The sequence below is a fragment of the Dermacentor albipictus genome, unplaced genomic scaffold (genome assembly GCF_038994185.2).
Source record: "Dermacentor albipictus isolate Rhodes 1998 colony unplaced genomic scaffold, USDA_Dalb.pri_finalv2 scaffold_17, whole genome shotgun sequence".
Lineage (NCBI taxonomy): Eukaryota > Metazoa > Arthropoda > Arachnida > Ixodida > Ixodidae > Dermacentor > Dermacentor albipictus.
In genome coordinates this window covers 4,413,280-4,428,892 of record NW_027225571.1, presented here as the reverse complement: position 1 = coordinate 4,428,892, position 15,613 = coordinate 4,413,280, and the positions used below count along the sequence as shown (strand labels likewise).

The window sequence follows — 15,613 nt, the reverse complement described above, 5'->3', positions numbered from 1 at the left end:
TGATGACTGCTTAGACACAGGTGTGGCCTACACATGGGGCATCTTTTCAAATAAAGCTTGCTAGAGTTGTGCTTAGGAGGCTTCGGGCCGGGGTGGCCCTTACACCGGCTGTTGTCTCAAGGTGGAACTGGTCGCATTTACCACTGGGTGCTACATGTCCATACTGCTCCGTTCCTGTGGTGGAATCAGATGCATACCACCTAATATGGACATGTACGGGTTTACAATCGGAACGCTCGCGTCTCCTACTGCAAGCCGGCCTCCGCTACAGTGTGACAACCAGCTATGACCACTGGATACATGACAACAGATTTCACAAAACACTGCTTCAACTCATACACAACACAGGCCTCACAGCACACATATAATACACATATACGCTCCAAGAATTATGCCTTAAGGGCAAGCCTTCATCGCAAAAAAAAAAAAAAGTAGCATGCTGTGGTGTCCTGCTCTGACCTGGGATTTTGGACTTTGTGTTTTTGTGCTTTTAGTTATATTGATGCCAAATGGAGTTTTGCAGCCTTTCCTAAAGCTACAGGCAAGCAGATATCTTCTTGAATGAATAAACAAAGGTCTTGTTGAGCTGGACTCATCTTTATATTTTGACAAAAAATAAATTTATAAGCTAGTCTCATCTTCTATACAAAAAGTGCCGAGGTATAATTCTTGAAAATAAAAAGAAAAATAGTGTCTGCTATGTCCTTTTGTTGTTACTTATCAGTAGGATAATAGACTAATATGCAACATTAGTAGGGAGTCATGTATAATCTATGCATGTTCCAAATGGCAGCTTGTGTAGCAACACATGGTCACGACCAATTTTAATGAAACCACCAGTGATTAGTGGCACTTCCATTGGAGTGTTCAGCTTTTCTGAACTATTTCATGAGTGCAGCAAGGTGTTTGTATATATATATATATATATATATATATATATATATATATATATATATATATATATTAGTCATATCAGAAGAAGCCAACAAACACTGACACCAAGGACAACATAGGGGAAATTACTTGTGCTTTAATAAATGAAGCTAAGAAACGATAAAAATGGAAATTAAAGTGGATGAAAAAACAACCCAAACCCATATATATATATATATATATATATATTTTTATATATATTAAGGGTTGCCTGTGTGGCATTTCAGGCTGCAAGGTTACTAACAGAACAGATCCTGAATGCTCATAATTAAGGGTCATATTAATTACTAATTTTGGCTGTTCAATGTCTACATTTTACCTGAGTTAGGAATAGTCTATACATCTGCTTTGTTATTGACTCAACACAAATGGGCTGGATGCACTGCAATGTCAGCTACATTTGGTGGAGCGAAGCAGACACCTTTGTTCACTGAAATTTATCTCTACAGAGATACTGGGGGGCATCAACATCAGCAATTTTATTGGATGCCTGTGTGGCATTTCAGAGCAGTATGACATGTCGTAGTGTGTTTAGCGTTGCATCAAACACCTTCATCATGTTGAATTTCTTGTTTCTTTATATGTAACTATCTTCTTCTAGTAGGTGGTACAACCAAAGCTGTATTCAGAGTCATGCTTGTTTTTGCAATATTTGGCCTACATATGTGGATTTATTGTTCTGGAACAACCTGAATGCTTGTCTATCAACTTCAGGGCAGAGTATAATTGTGACAACTGTTGCGTTGATTCAGCTTTCTACTAGGAACAAACCCACTTATCTTTAAGATGTCCACACACGTTTGCCTTCAGGCAGAACTGAATTTCTAGTGAACTTGAAGCTAATAACTTCTCTTTGTGCTGTGCAGTCTGAGGGAGCTGAATGACATGGAATACCGGCGGGTGAGGGTTACTGGTACCTTTGACCACGAGCGGGAGATGTATGTGGGCCCGCGATCACGTATCGAGCTAGAGGAGGATTCAGAGGTGGGCCCACGCAAGAGGAGAGGTGGCATCATCACTGCACCAGGACAGACAGGAAACCTGGTCATCACACCTTTCAAGCTGAAGGACCGAGAGTGAGTGCTGCGGCTAACGACGGTGCTGTCACTGTTGCTGCCTTTAAGCTCTTAGTATGTATCAAGGTAAACAGAGGTGCCAACTCATTGATAAATTTTGGTGCATTTGGAGTACCACTTGGTGCTGTGGTGACATAACATTCCTAGGCTATTGTGCTTCTCATCTGCAGCTAGAAAGACATATACATTTAAACCTCGATATAACGAACTTCAGTATGAAGAAATTCTCAGTATAACAAAGTATCACCATGTATTTAGAATGTTAATATAACCAGGTGTGTTTATGCATAATTTCAACACAGCGAAATTTCACTGCCACTGCAGAGGAATACTGAGACAACAAATGGAAACTTCTATGAACACAGATGGTCAAATGATTGAATTACAAGTGGCTGCTTGTGAACGCACCTCTAAAATTGTATGTGACCAAGAGCAGCCGCCAAAACGAAGCAGTGTTGTATTCCTTGTAAAGTCCAAGGGCGATAAGATCCTTTCGCGCCCCACACGCTGCATGCTTTGGGTGCGAGTAAAAGCATGCGAGGGTGAGCCGAGAAGGATCGTGGCTTGATGAGCGCCGTCTTGTTGAGTGAGCAAAGAGAAAAGGGGAGGGTTAGTGTGAGCTCGCAGTAATGCGATCAAGCGCATGCAAGGAGGGGAGAAACTGGGGGTTGGGAGGGCAGGTTGGTGTGCTTCTCCTTTTTCAGTGCAGTCATGGCTGTGCATGGCTGTCAGCGCAACTGAGCGCATATGCATCCGCGAGCCCTGTTTTGTAAGTAATCTGCCACGTGTGCAAATAGTGGGCATGCCGAGATAGTATGGCATTATGTGCGCTGTCTTCCAGCACATTTAGTACATACTGGAGGTTGCGTAATCTCGAGTTTCGGAGATGTGTTAAAGCGAGAGGCAGACGAAGCATTCGCTCCCCACTTTCAGCACTTTTCATGATAGCATCTTCCTACTGTTGCCCACACTATCAGCTGCAGGGGTGGAGTGGACATAGTATATGTATGCATTGTCCTTTAATGGCAATTTGTGGAGGCACTGCTGTGGCATCTACGTTTTGCGGGGCCAACTTCTTGGTGGGAAAGAAGTTGCAGTTTCGCCTGAAAGGCAAAGCATCGATTGCAATAGCAAATTAGTAGACAGCCGAGGATAGTACCTTCTTTATCAACTAACTAGCCCGCCAGTGTGTGTTAACTAAATTAACAAGCATGGTGTCACATGTGCACAGGTAAACGTGAATACATCTCGCTCAATGAGCGCAGAAACCTGCTGTCAAAATGCTGGAGTGAGAAATCGTGGTAGCAGCAGCGAGCGAATTGACCTTCGTGCATCTCTCAATTCAATGTGAACGAAACATTTAAAGCACAGCACATATGATGCTACCAGCACTACACACACTCTGCAAACATCGCAGATTGCTTTGAAGATGAGGCCCATGCTGACGCACACTTTCGCCACGTCACAGGTTGCTTTCAAGATACGGCGCCCACACGGCCCTGCCATAAGCAGCAGCCACTGGAGAAGAATGTTCCCCCTCCCTTGCCTCACCCCCATGCTTCGTGCGCGGCAGAAGACGGCACATTTCCAGACTGCCTTCCTCTCTCGTGCACACGAGATTGAGCTCCTTGAGCCGTGTTCACTGGCCCACCCTTGCACATTTTCACTCGCACATACAGCATATGATGGGCGATTTTATCACCCTTAATTGGACTTTATATGGAGAAATGCGCCTGAAGTGTCCATATAATTGCTATCACAATAAGATCGATCAGTGACTGTACTTATTTGCATAAGGGTTGACTTTCAATACAAAGAAATTTCAATATAACAAAGCAAATTGCCGATTTCGCTGACTTCGTTAAATGGAGTGTAACTGTATTTCTAAGCTTCAAACAGTCTAGTGTTGCCAACTTTGCATAAGAACACAGTGATGCTGGTGTACCCAGCTGCTATTAGTGTGATAAGGTGCAGGCGTCTTCATTTATCCCATATATTATGAAGCTTTAGCGTCATTCATGCTTTATTAGTAGAGTCAGTGCTCCTGCTCATAATGCTTCATGACCCAGAGAAAAGGCTGGCAACAGATTTGTGGATTGAACTGTGCGAATGCAAACATGTGCTTCATGTTGCATATGTCATTTATTACTGGTGTGCATGGAATGGAGCCTTGTCTTATTTTATATAATGTAGAAAATATTGCTATATAGTGAAAAAAGCTTTTACAAAGCTCACATGCCCTAGGTAGAAATTTCCTGTAAACTCTCAGTTATGTTGATTTTGTCTGCCATAAATCGTCTGTCAGGTACAGTTAACAGAAATGCAATTTATTTTGTTCTGGATTTAAAGAGTTGTAAACTTGATACTCCAATTTTTTTCACCCTTTTTTTATTGTCAATAGGAACTATTAGATATGTAAAGTTCCAAGGCCTAAATAAAAAATCTATTTTATATGCTCACTAACACTTTACCTTTTCTTTCAAACGCAAAAAATTTACGTCATATTGGTTCAGCAGCTGCCTAAGGAAAGAATTTCTGGTTTTTACATGTTTTTGACTAAGAAGGACCTCAGCTAACATTTATACTACTCACTCATGGAACAGGAGTCATGATCATGATGTGCTCTGACCGGATGCAATATCACAAACTTTAAGATTGCTTTGTGTTGCTCTAGATGAATCTTTGTTAAAAGTGCCAGCATAATGTTGTGTTTGCATCTCTCATATATCTCTCTTATTGTGAGATTTAGTAGTATCTCTCAAAACAGCACTTGCTCAAGCACAATAAAATATCAAAGATACAGTGGCAATGATGATTATTCATTGATGTAGTCTCACAACAAGTGCGAGGTCAGGCTTTTCTGTCATCGGTACCACTGTTAGATTCTCCCTTTTATAAGTGTTCAGCTGCGCTGTTTATTAGTAATTCTTGGTTTGAATTGGACAAGACTAATATGAATCAGAATGAGCAAGTTTGGCTTCTCGCGTTGTCCTAATAGTTTTGCCATATAGAAATGGCTTAATTACTCTTTTGGGGTAGAAGCTATCCAAATTGATGACAATGTGCACCACCTCTGGTGTCTAGCATGTCTCTTCACACTTGGGCCCCTCTGCTCTAATGCAAGGCTTGCCACCTTTGAGCGACAAAGAGTTGCAAGGGCTGTTGTTTTTACCAATCAAAATTGTTGATCTCCATCGCTTCGGCGACTCAACAAGTGTTAAGCTGCTTTTCGACATGAAGTATGCACCGGGTGTCTACCAACCAGAAAAACGGGGGATTCTCAGGGATTTTGAATGGCCTGGAAATATTCTGAGAAAACTCAGACAATTTGTGCTTCTATCAGGGAAAATGAGCTGTAATTTTATTGAAAGGGAACGAAAGTCGCAGTAATGCTGGCTTGAGTAACGGAGAAGAATCGTAACGAATCATCTTTGACGCTGTGTCCGCTGAAGGAGTTGCCAGTGTACAGTCAACGACTGGCTTTCCGGACGCCCGATAATTCGCATGGCGTCGCGGCACCACAACGTACCCCATAGAGTCAATGTATAAGAACGTCTGGAATTTCGGACGTAATTAAGAACCCTTCACCCCCCGCAGGGGCGCCTGTGTCAGCAGGCGTTTGGTGTGTTGCCACACCACGTACCCGAGCAAACGAGGATTAGACCCTCCCACGTGTAGCCGTGCGCGGCTTAGCCGTGTCTGGGGAAAGGGAGATCCTGTGGGTTGAGCCGATGTCGGGTGTTTGGACCTTCAAGGCCCCCTGGCGGAGGGCAACACACCCCTTTGGCCTCTGCTTCACGTAGATGGCACCCCCGGACTGACCCACCTAAGGGAAATCAGGAGTCGCCTTTTCCTGTCTCTCCCTCCTCGAATCTTCGTCTTTATCTCTCACTTTTGACCTTTTCTGTCTTCTTCTCTCTTCCATTTACTTCCTTTCTCCATGGTGGCAAGGGTTAACCTTGTGTGGCTATCCTACCTTGGGTACACCATATTTGGTTATAGTGACAGCGTACGGCATCCCCTCGTTGGGCTTCGTGGTGGGCGGTCGGCGCTGTTGCCGAATTTTTATGTATTTTCATGGAAACTTCTTTCCCCCCACTTCCTGATCACCTTCAGAAATGAGGGCGCACCGAAGATGTCTAAGTTTTTTGGTAATCGTACACAGAGCTTTCCCTGCTTTCATGTCATCCACTCTGATAAGCCTGAGAAGACGGTGAGAATGATCTCACCCTTCGTAGTCTCGAAATCTCTGACGGAAGTTTTTGGTCCCGGATACAAAGCATCGAAAATGGCTAGCAGTGGTCTTCTTCTAGAGCTCCGCGATCAGAAACAATATGAAAAACTGTCCAAACTTGTATCTTTTGGGGGTGTTCCAGTCACAGTGACCCCACACCGTACCATGAATACTACCCGTGGCGTTTTATCCGATGCTGATCTGCTAGAATGGTCTGAAGCTGAACTTCTAGAGCGTTGGAATGATCAGAACGTGATCAATGTTAAAAGAATTAAAATAAGACGTGACAGAAAAGAAATTGATACCATGCACCTAATACTTACATTTGGCTCAAGCAACCTACCCGACACTATCGAGACAGGGTATGTGAAAATCCGAGTGAGACCTTACATCCCAAATCCCCTACGATGCTTCAAATGCCAGTGGTTCGGCCACAGTTCACAGAACTGCCGAGGCCGCCAGACCTGTGCAAAATGCAGTGCCTACAAACACCTATCTGAATCATGTCAAAACTCTCTCCACTGTGTGAACTGTGATGGGGAGCATGCTGCGTACTCACAGTCTTGCCCATCGTGGAAAAAAAGAAAAGGAAATTGTAACAATCAAAGTAAAGGAACCCCGCAGGGGCGTCTGCGTCAGCAGGCGTTTGGTGCATTGCGACACTACGTACCTGAGCACATGAGGGTTGGACCCTCCCGCGTGTAGCCGTGCGCGGCTTAGCCGTGTCCGGGGAAAGGGGGATCCTGGGGGTTAAGCCGATGCCGAGTGTTTGGACCTTTAAGGCCCCCCGGCGGAGGCAACGCACCTCTTTGGCCTCTGCTTCACGTAGACGGCACCCCCGGACTGACCCACCCGAGGGCAATCGGTAGTTGCCTTTTCCTATCCTCCTCTCTAATCTTCGTCTTTCTCTTGCTTTCGGTCTTTCCTGTCTCCTCCTAGCTTCCTTTTTATTTCCACCTTTCCCAGGCAGCAAGGGTTAACCTTGTGTGGTATAGCCTACCTTGGTTATAACAGATTTGGTTATAGTAGTGTCGTACAGCTGGCGCGTGCAGGCCATGTCTTTTCACGGTCCTGCAGCGTCCCCTTGTTGGGCTCTATAGTGGGTGGCTGGCGGTGCTGCCGAATTTCTGCATATATGTATGGCAAGTTCTTTTCCACCCCTTCCTGATCGCCCTCATAAACGAGGGCGCACCGAAGAAGTATTTAAGTTCTATGGTCTTCATAATGAAAACTTTCCCAAATTTCATGTCATCCACTCGGAGAAAACAGTAAAGTCAGCGAAAATGATCTCTCCTTTTCTTGTGCCTAAGTCAATAACCGATATTCTTGGCCAAGGCTTTAAAGTAACCAAACTTGCAAGTGGAGATCTCCTTTTGGGACTCCGAGATAAAAATCAGTTTGAAAAGCTGCCGAATCTTGTCTCTTTTAAGGATGTTCCAGTGAATGTGACACCGCATCGCACCATGAACACCAGCCGTGGTGTTGTATCAGATAGTGACCTGATTGATCTGACAGAGGCTGAACCACTCGAAGGCTGAAGTGACCAGAATGTGATCAGTGTAAAACGAATCAAAATGAGGCGCGATGGTAAAGAAATTCAGACTAAGCATCTTATTCTAACATTTGGTTCAAGTGTCCTGCCCGAAACAATCGAGGCAGGCTATGTGAAGATTAGGGTGAGGCCTTATATCCCAAATCCCCTCCTATGTTTTAAGTGTCAAAGGTTTGGCCACAGTTCCCAGAACTGCCGTGGCCGGCTAACCTGTGCCAAATGTAGCGACCATGAACATCCGTCCGAGTCAAGCCAAAACACTCCACACTGTGTAAATTGTGAAGGGGAGCACCCCGCGTACTCGCGGTCCTGCCCACATTGTAAAAAAGAAAAGGAAATAGTGGCACTCAAAACCAAAGAGAACATTTCGTTTAAGGAGGCACGCAGGCGCGTATCCTTCTTACCGGAGAATAGCTTTGCCAAAGTGGCACGTCAGGGGGCAGCGCCACAACGGCCTCCGGCGGCTGTCCAGCCCACACCTAGTGAGCCGGCAGTGACGTCACCTGCCCCCTCGGTGGTTGCGGCTAGCGCTGCTCCGTCATGCGAGAAGGGGCTGTCGACTTCCGGGCTGGTGGCCTCAAGGGCCTCATCCTTTGAGAAGAGGTTTTCTCAACAAACAAATCGCTCACAAGAGCGGGTGTCCAGCGCTTCGCAGGAGGCGATGGGCACGACACCAAGTCAAAGGGCGCCACTAGCGCCTAAGGAGCGGCAACAATCGCTCGACCGCTCAAAAAGGAGAAACATCGCATTACAGGACCGGAAAAGGGTCCTGTAACCTAAATTCTCTTTCTAGACACACAGCACTAACCTCGTTCCCATTATGGATACTCAACTAATACAATGGAACATGAGAGGACTTCTACACAATCTTGATGATGTTAAAGAACTCCTTCGCAAATTCACTCCAAAGGTGCTGTGTGTCCAAGAAATACACCTAAAAATAACACAGACCAACTTTCTAAGGCAATATGCCACTTTCTGCAAAGACTGCGAAGATGCACTCACCTCCTCAGGGGGTGTAGCCGTAATAGTCGATAAGGGCGTTGCATGTCAGCAAATCAAACTCCGAACTCTCCTTGAGGCAGTTGCAGTCCGAGCTGTGCTGTTTGGTAAGTTAATCACAGTTTGTTCGATATACGTCTCCCCCTCCTGTCAATTTTCTAAAGCAGAGTTTCAAAGCCTTATCGATGAACTTCCTCCACCATACATAGTCGTTGGTGATTTAAACGCACATAGCCCCCTGTGGAGCAACTCGCGTTCCGATGCGTGTGGGCGCCTGATAGAAAATTTTCTGTTTTCTTCAGGTGCATGTTTATTGAACAAAAAGAACCAACGTATTACAATGTTACACATAACACATACTCGGCCATAGACTCGAGCATCGTTTTGAGTTCACTATTTCCTTACCTGGAGTGGTCTGTTCTCAAGAACCCCTATGGGAGTGACCACTTCCCAATTACATTAAACCTAACCAAACCAGATGCATCCAGATTGAACCTCGAATCAGCAAACTGGGAACTGTTTCGAGAAATCACGTGTTTAGGATGGGACGACATTTCTGATTTTAATATAGACGATGCTGTCGCATACCTAACTGGTTTTATTATTGACGCTGCAACAAAATGCATTAAACAATTTAACGGACTGGCAAAGAAACGTCGCATCCCATGGTGGAATGTCGAATGTCGAAATGCATGCAAAAATCAAAACAAAGCTTGGGGATTGCTTCGTAATTCTCCAACAGCTGAAAACCTTATTATTTCAAACAAGTCAAATCTCAAGGCAGAAGAATACGTCAACGTGTGAAGAGAGAGAGCTGGGAGCGGTACATATCTAGAATAAATACTTACAAAGGCGAGGCAAACGTGTAGAATAGGGTGAATAAACTAAAAGGCCGAGAGACGAACTCCCTGCCCTTAATAAGTACCCATGAAGATGGCCTGGAAGACCAGGCAGACTGTCTGGGGGAACACTTTGAGTATATCTCCAGTGCATCGCATTACTCACAGTCATTCCTGAAGTTCAAAGAATGCGCAGAGCGAGAGCGCCTTGATCGGAAATGTGCCCAAAATGAAGATTACAACCGCCCGTTCAGTTGAGCTGAGCTCAAAACTTCTCTTGCTAGTTGCAACAGCTCAGCACCAGGTGGTAACCATATCATTTATGAAATGATCAAATACCTGCATCCTGAAACACAGAAAACACTCCTCTCACTTTTTAATGTCATGTGGGCCGCTGGGTATATTCCATCTTCTTGGAAAGAAGCTGTAATAATACCCATACTCAAACAGGGTAAGGACCCGTCCTTACCTAGTAGTTACAGGCCTATCGCTTTGACAAGCTGTTTCTGCAAGCTTTTTGAAAAGATGATAAACCGGCGCCTAATCTATATCCTTGAGAGCAATAGACTACTAGATCCTTACCAGTGTGGTTACAGAGAAGGCAGGTCGACTAAAGACCACCTTGTCCGCATTGAGGCAAATATAAGGGATGCCTTCATACACAAGCAGTTTTTTCTCTCCGTATTTCTTGATTTGGAGAAAGCATACGACACCACATGGCGCTTCGGTATTATTCGAGACCTTTCCGCTATGGGTATCCGCGGGAGTATGTTAAGTATCATTCAAAGTTACGTTTCTGACCGCACATTTCGTGGTAGGGTGGGCCATGCCTTGTCAAGGTCTTTCACTCAGGAAACTGGTGTTCCACAAGGCGGTGTGCTAAGCTGCACACTCTTTATTGTAAAAATGAATTCTTTGGGCATGGTTATCCCACGAACGATCTCATACTCTGTATATGTAGATGACGTTCAGCTTGGTTTTAATTCATGCAACTTAACTATCTGCGAACGACATGTCCAGCATGCCTTAAATAAAGTGGCAAAATGGGCTGACAAAAATGGTTTCAGGTTGAGCCCACAGAAAAGTACCTGCGTTCTTTTCACGAATAAGAGAGGAATAGTACCACGTCCTGCTATTGAGCTCTCTGGTAGCAGATTACCTGTAAGCGCCGAGCACAAGTTTTTCGGCATCATACTGGTTACGAAACTGACATTCATCCCGCATATTAAATACTTGAAGGCTAAATGCCTCAAAACAATGAACTTATTGAAGCTTCTATCAAGTACAACATGGGGCAGTGACAGGAAATGTCTTTTGAACTTGTATAGGTGTCTTATCGGCTCACGTCTTGACTATGGCGCTATAATATATCAGTCCGCTACACCAAGTGCTTTAAAGATGTTGGATCCTGTCCATCATTTAGGAATCTGCCTCGCGACTGTAGCCTTCAGGACAAGCCCCGTACAAAGCCTTTATGCAGAAGCAAATGTATGGTCACTCCATTTTCAGAGATCATATTGCACTTTCACATATTTCTTCAAAGTAAATTCTAACTGCGAACACCCCTCTTATTCATGCATAAACGATATGACTGATGCCATACTCTTCAATAACCGACCTGCAGCGAGAAGACCGTTCTCTTTGCGCGCAAGGAACCTCAGTGAGGAAATGGGTGTTCTGGTGCTTGAACATTGTCTTATGGCTCCAGCGAAACTGTTAGCGCCATGGCAGTGGCAGCTGATAGAGTGTGACACATCCTTTGTAGAGGTCACTAAACATGCGCCAGAGACACATATCAAAATCCATTTCTTGGAGCTCCAGTACAAGTACAGTGAAAGCTCGTCAATTCGAACTTCAATAATTCGAATTTATGGATAATTCGAACTGTACGATTTGGTCCGGCCAAGCTCCACAGAAGTCTATGTATAAAAAAGTCCGTTAATTCGAACGCGAGAAGGTTCCCTCACGGATAATTCGAACTACACTCGCCTGGCACATAGCCAGAGAAACGCGCCTACTGCCTACACACAAGGTTGTATTGCCTCCGAAACGGAGAGAACGGCGAGAGAAGGCAAAATCAGAAAAAAATCTAACCGACGCGGGGTCAGCCAGAAGGCAGCGGCGGCTGCCGCCTCTCCGTTCTACGTAACCTCCGAGACTTCTTGCCCGTTGCGAATCTCAGAGGCTTTGCAAATCTTGTACAGCTGCTAACGTTGTGCGGAGATGGCACGGCAAGCTGCAAAACACAGCGAATCAAGTACGTCGCAGCTGCACTTGCAATCAAGAGCCAACGAATCAGGGCCTTCGCCACCTTCACATGTTCAGCGTCTTTGTCTCGGCAGTCTTCATCGGTTGTGCACCTCGGTTTTCAGCTTAGGAAGTATCGGCCGTCCTGATTCATTGTGATGGTGTTAAGCCTCGGCTAACGTTCGTTTCGGTGGACATTGGTGGTGTGGCACAGTCGGATCCAGAGCTTCGACTTGAAGAGGGCGTGTGCCCGCGGCACACGCCATCACTTTCTGACACGCCAGATTTCTGACATGCCCTACTGCTTCCAAATCGCAGTGTACTGTTGCCCTCCTTCACTTTCGTTAGTTCGAACTTTCGTTAATTCGAACTGAAGCGGCTTCCCCTTGCGGTTCGAATTAACGAGCTTTTACTGTATTCGTGTACAGAGTTCTACACAGACGCTTCTAAGTCGCATGCCAGGGTGTCCTACGCAGCCATTGGTCCATCCTTCTCGGAATCCGGTGTACTGCACCCTGAAACAAGTATATTTACGGCTGAGGCCCATGCACTGTAGTCGGCTGTGAAACGTATCAGAAAATCAAATATTCAAAAATCAATTATATTTACAGACTCCTTAAGCGTTGTAAAAGCCTTGAAGTCACTCTGTAAACACAAAAACCGTGTACTTACTGAGCTCAATTCCATTCTCTGTAGAACGTATATGTCTAACCAGCATGTCATTATATGCTGGGTACCTGGCCATAGAGGCATCGAGGGGAATTTACTAGCTGACGAAATGGCTACATCAATCACCTCGCAAGCTATTATTCCTACGGCTGCTGTCCCTGTCACAGATCTGAAGCCTCTCTTACAGAAGAATCTGCGAAGCCACTGGCAACGCTTGTGGGACATGGAAGCTAAGAATAAGCTTCACTTGATTAAGCCAAAGTTAGGTTTCTGGCCCTCGAAAACGAAAACACGACGAACTGATGTCCTGTTCTGTCGACTCAGGATAGGACACACCTATGACATCCACAATTTTTTACTGACTGTAAATGAACCTCCAACATGTGGTAGATGTGGTGAGAGGCTGACCGTTCTCCACGTCCTCGTGGAGTGTCGGGAAGCCGAAGCTGAGACAAAGACACTTTTTCCCCTTGTATATCGCCAACACACCCCTCTCCATCCAGCAATGTTTCTTGGTGAAGAACCGTTCTTTGACACCAAATCTGTTCTAAATTTCTTGAACGATCTCAACTTGCAAGTTTTTAGCCCCAGATATTCATAGCACATCCTCTTTCTGGAGGATGCCGCTGTGATGATAGTCTAGCATAGCACATGCCTACAGGCCCTTGCATCCCAAGGACTCTGTAAGGCAGTAGTGCTTATTGGAAAAAGTATATCTGTGAGATATATCACTAAATCATCATTACTTCACAATCTGTATTTCGTGTCCATTGTACAGCCCATTAATCATCGGCATAATTTTATCTTGTGTAGGTTTTGTGCATTTTAGACCGACTGTTTTTAGGCCCCTTTACAGCCACCGTAACATCTGTCCTTCGTTATTCATACCTCCATTGCGAACGCATTACCACCGGCCTGGCGCTCTTTGGCCACATTTGGCCTTTGCGCCACAAAACACCACATTCATCAAAGTAAAGGAAAATATAAGTTTCAAGGAGGCACGCAGGCGGGTATCCTACCTGCCCAAGAACTCTTTTGCCGATGTGACGCGTCAGGGGGCAGCAACACAAAGGCTTTTGGCGGCTGTCCAGCCCACACCCAGTGAGGCAGCAGTGACGCCATCCGCCCCCCCGGCGGCTGCAGCTAACGCTGCTACACCAACCCAGCAGAAGGAACCATCGACCCCAAAGGTGGGCACAGCCAACGCTGTCCCAACCTCCCCGGCCCCTTCCAGCGCTGGCAACAGCCGGTGCAGCCAAATCCCTCAGGGAGCCCCATCAACTTCCGGGCTGGTGGGCGCAGGGGTCTTGCCCTCCGAAGCAGGACTCTCTCGGAAAACTTCTCGCTTGCAAGAGCGCGTGTTTGGTGCCTCACAAGATGCAATGGACACTACACCTATCCTCACGGCGCACCAAGCACCTAAGGAGCGGTGAGGCTCCCTCGAACGCTCCAGAAATGGCGAAACCCCCATTACAGGGCCTCGAAAGAGCTCTGTAATCTAATCTCTGTTAACTCTGTAATTACTACTTCTGTTTCTGTACACACAGCACCTATTTACTTGCAATATGGATACACAAATAATTCAATGGAACATCAGAGGTCTTCTTAGAAACCTTGATGATGTGCAAGAACTCATCCACAGACGCAATCCAGAAGTGCTGTGTTTGCAGGAAACACACTTAAAATCGAAACACACGAACTTCCTCCTACACTACATTATTTGCAGAGATCGCTATGATCGCATCATCGGGCGGTGTTGCCATTGTAATTCAAAAAAGCATAGCGTGTCAACGTTTACAGCTACGAACGGCCCTCGAAGCAGTAGCGGTTCGAGTTGTTCTGCTAAACAAACTCATCACTATTTGCTCGCTTTACATACCCCCTCATTACAAATTAAACAAACCTGAATTTCAGTCCTTTATAGATGAATTGCCAGAACCTTACGTTGTTCTTGGCGATTTCAATGCACACAGCAGCTTGTGGGGAGACTCTCGTATCGATGCGCGAGGTTGTCTCCTTAAACAGTTCTTTCTTTCTTCTGGTGCGTGCATGCTGAATAAGAAGGAACCCACATATTACTGTCTTGCAAACAGAACCTTTTCTTTAATTTATCTCAGCATAGTCTCCCCGTCTATACTGCCTGAATTTGAATGGGAAGTTATCAACAATCCTTACGGGAGCGACCACTTTCCCATACTGCAAACAGCATCTAAAGAAAACGAATACCCACCACAGGCTCCTAGGTGGAAGGTTGATACAGCCGACTGGGAGAAATTCTGAACTCTCACTAGTATCTCATGGAATGACATTTCTTCTTTAGGAATTGAGGCTGCTGTGCGGTATTTTACAGCCTTCATTATAGATGCCGCATCTAAATGCATATCTGAAGTTAGTGGTTTGGCATGCAGACGACGTGTCTTGTGGTGGAACGACAAATGCAGGATCACCCGTAATAAACAGAACAAGGCGTGGAGGTTGCTACGCGCTTCTCCCACTGCAGAGAATCTTATCAATTTTAAAAAAGTAAAGTCCAAGGCAGGCGAACCCACCGACAGGCCAGATGAGAAAGTTGGCAGAAGTTTTTATCAAATATCAACTTGTTTACAGATGAGGCCAAAGTCTGGAGCAGGGTTAATAGGATAAGAGGGCGACAGACACATTCACTCCCTCAGGTAAACACACAAGGCGATACCCTGCAGACCAGGCAGACTCACTTGGGGAGCATTTTGAGACCGTGTCAAGTTCAACAAATTATTCACAATCCTTTCTCAAATACAAACAAATAGAAGAATGTAAGCCATTCATCAGAAAATGTCAACAGAATGAACCATACAACCGTCCTTTTAGTATTGCCGAGTTGAGAGCTGCCTTGAGCACATGCAAGAGCTCTGCACCGGGATCTGACAGAATCATCTATGAAATGATCAAAAACTTACACAATGACACCCAAGTTACACTACTCGCACTTTTCAACACCATTTGGGCTGTAGGATACCTTCCAACCGCATGGAAAGAAGCCATTGTGGTCCCTGTTTTGAAACAAGGCAAAGACCTTTCCTCA

The 15,613-nt window shown here is 45.3% G+C and overlaps 1 protein-coding gene across 3 annotated transcripts in view; it reads left to right on the top strand.

Moving 5' to 3' along the window:
* Surf1 (surfeit locus protein 1) overlaps window positions 1–15,613 on the top strand; it is a 67,455-nt gene that overhangs the window by 12,562 nt on the left and 39,280 nt on the right. For all 3 annotated transcript variants that reach the window (XM_065424552.2, XM_070529020.1, XM_070529019.1), the window contains exon 4: window positions 1,800–2,009. In XM_065424552.2, coding sequence (XP_065280624.1) covers window positions 1,800–2,009 — 210 coding nt within the window. The remainder of the gene's footprint in view (window positions 1–1,799; window positions 2,010–15,613) is intronic.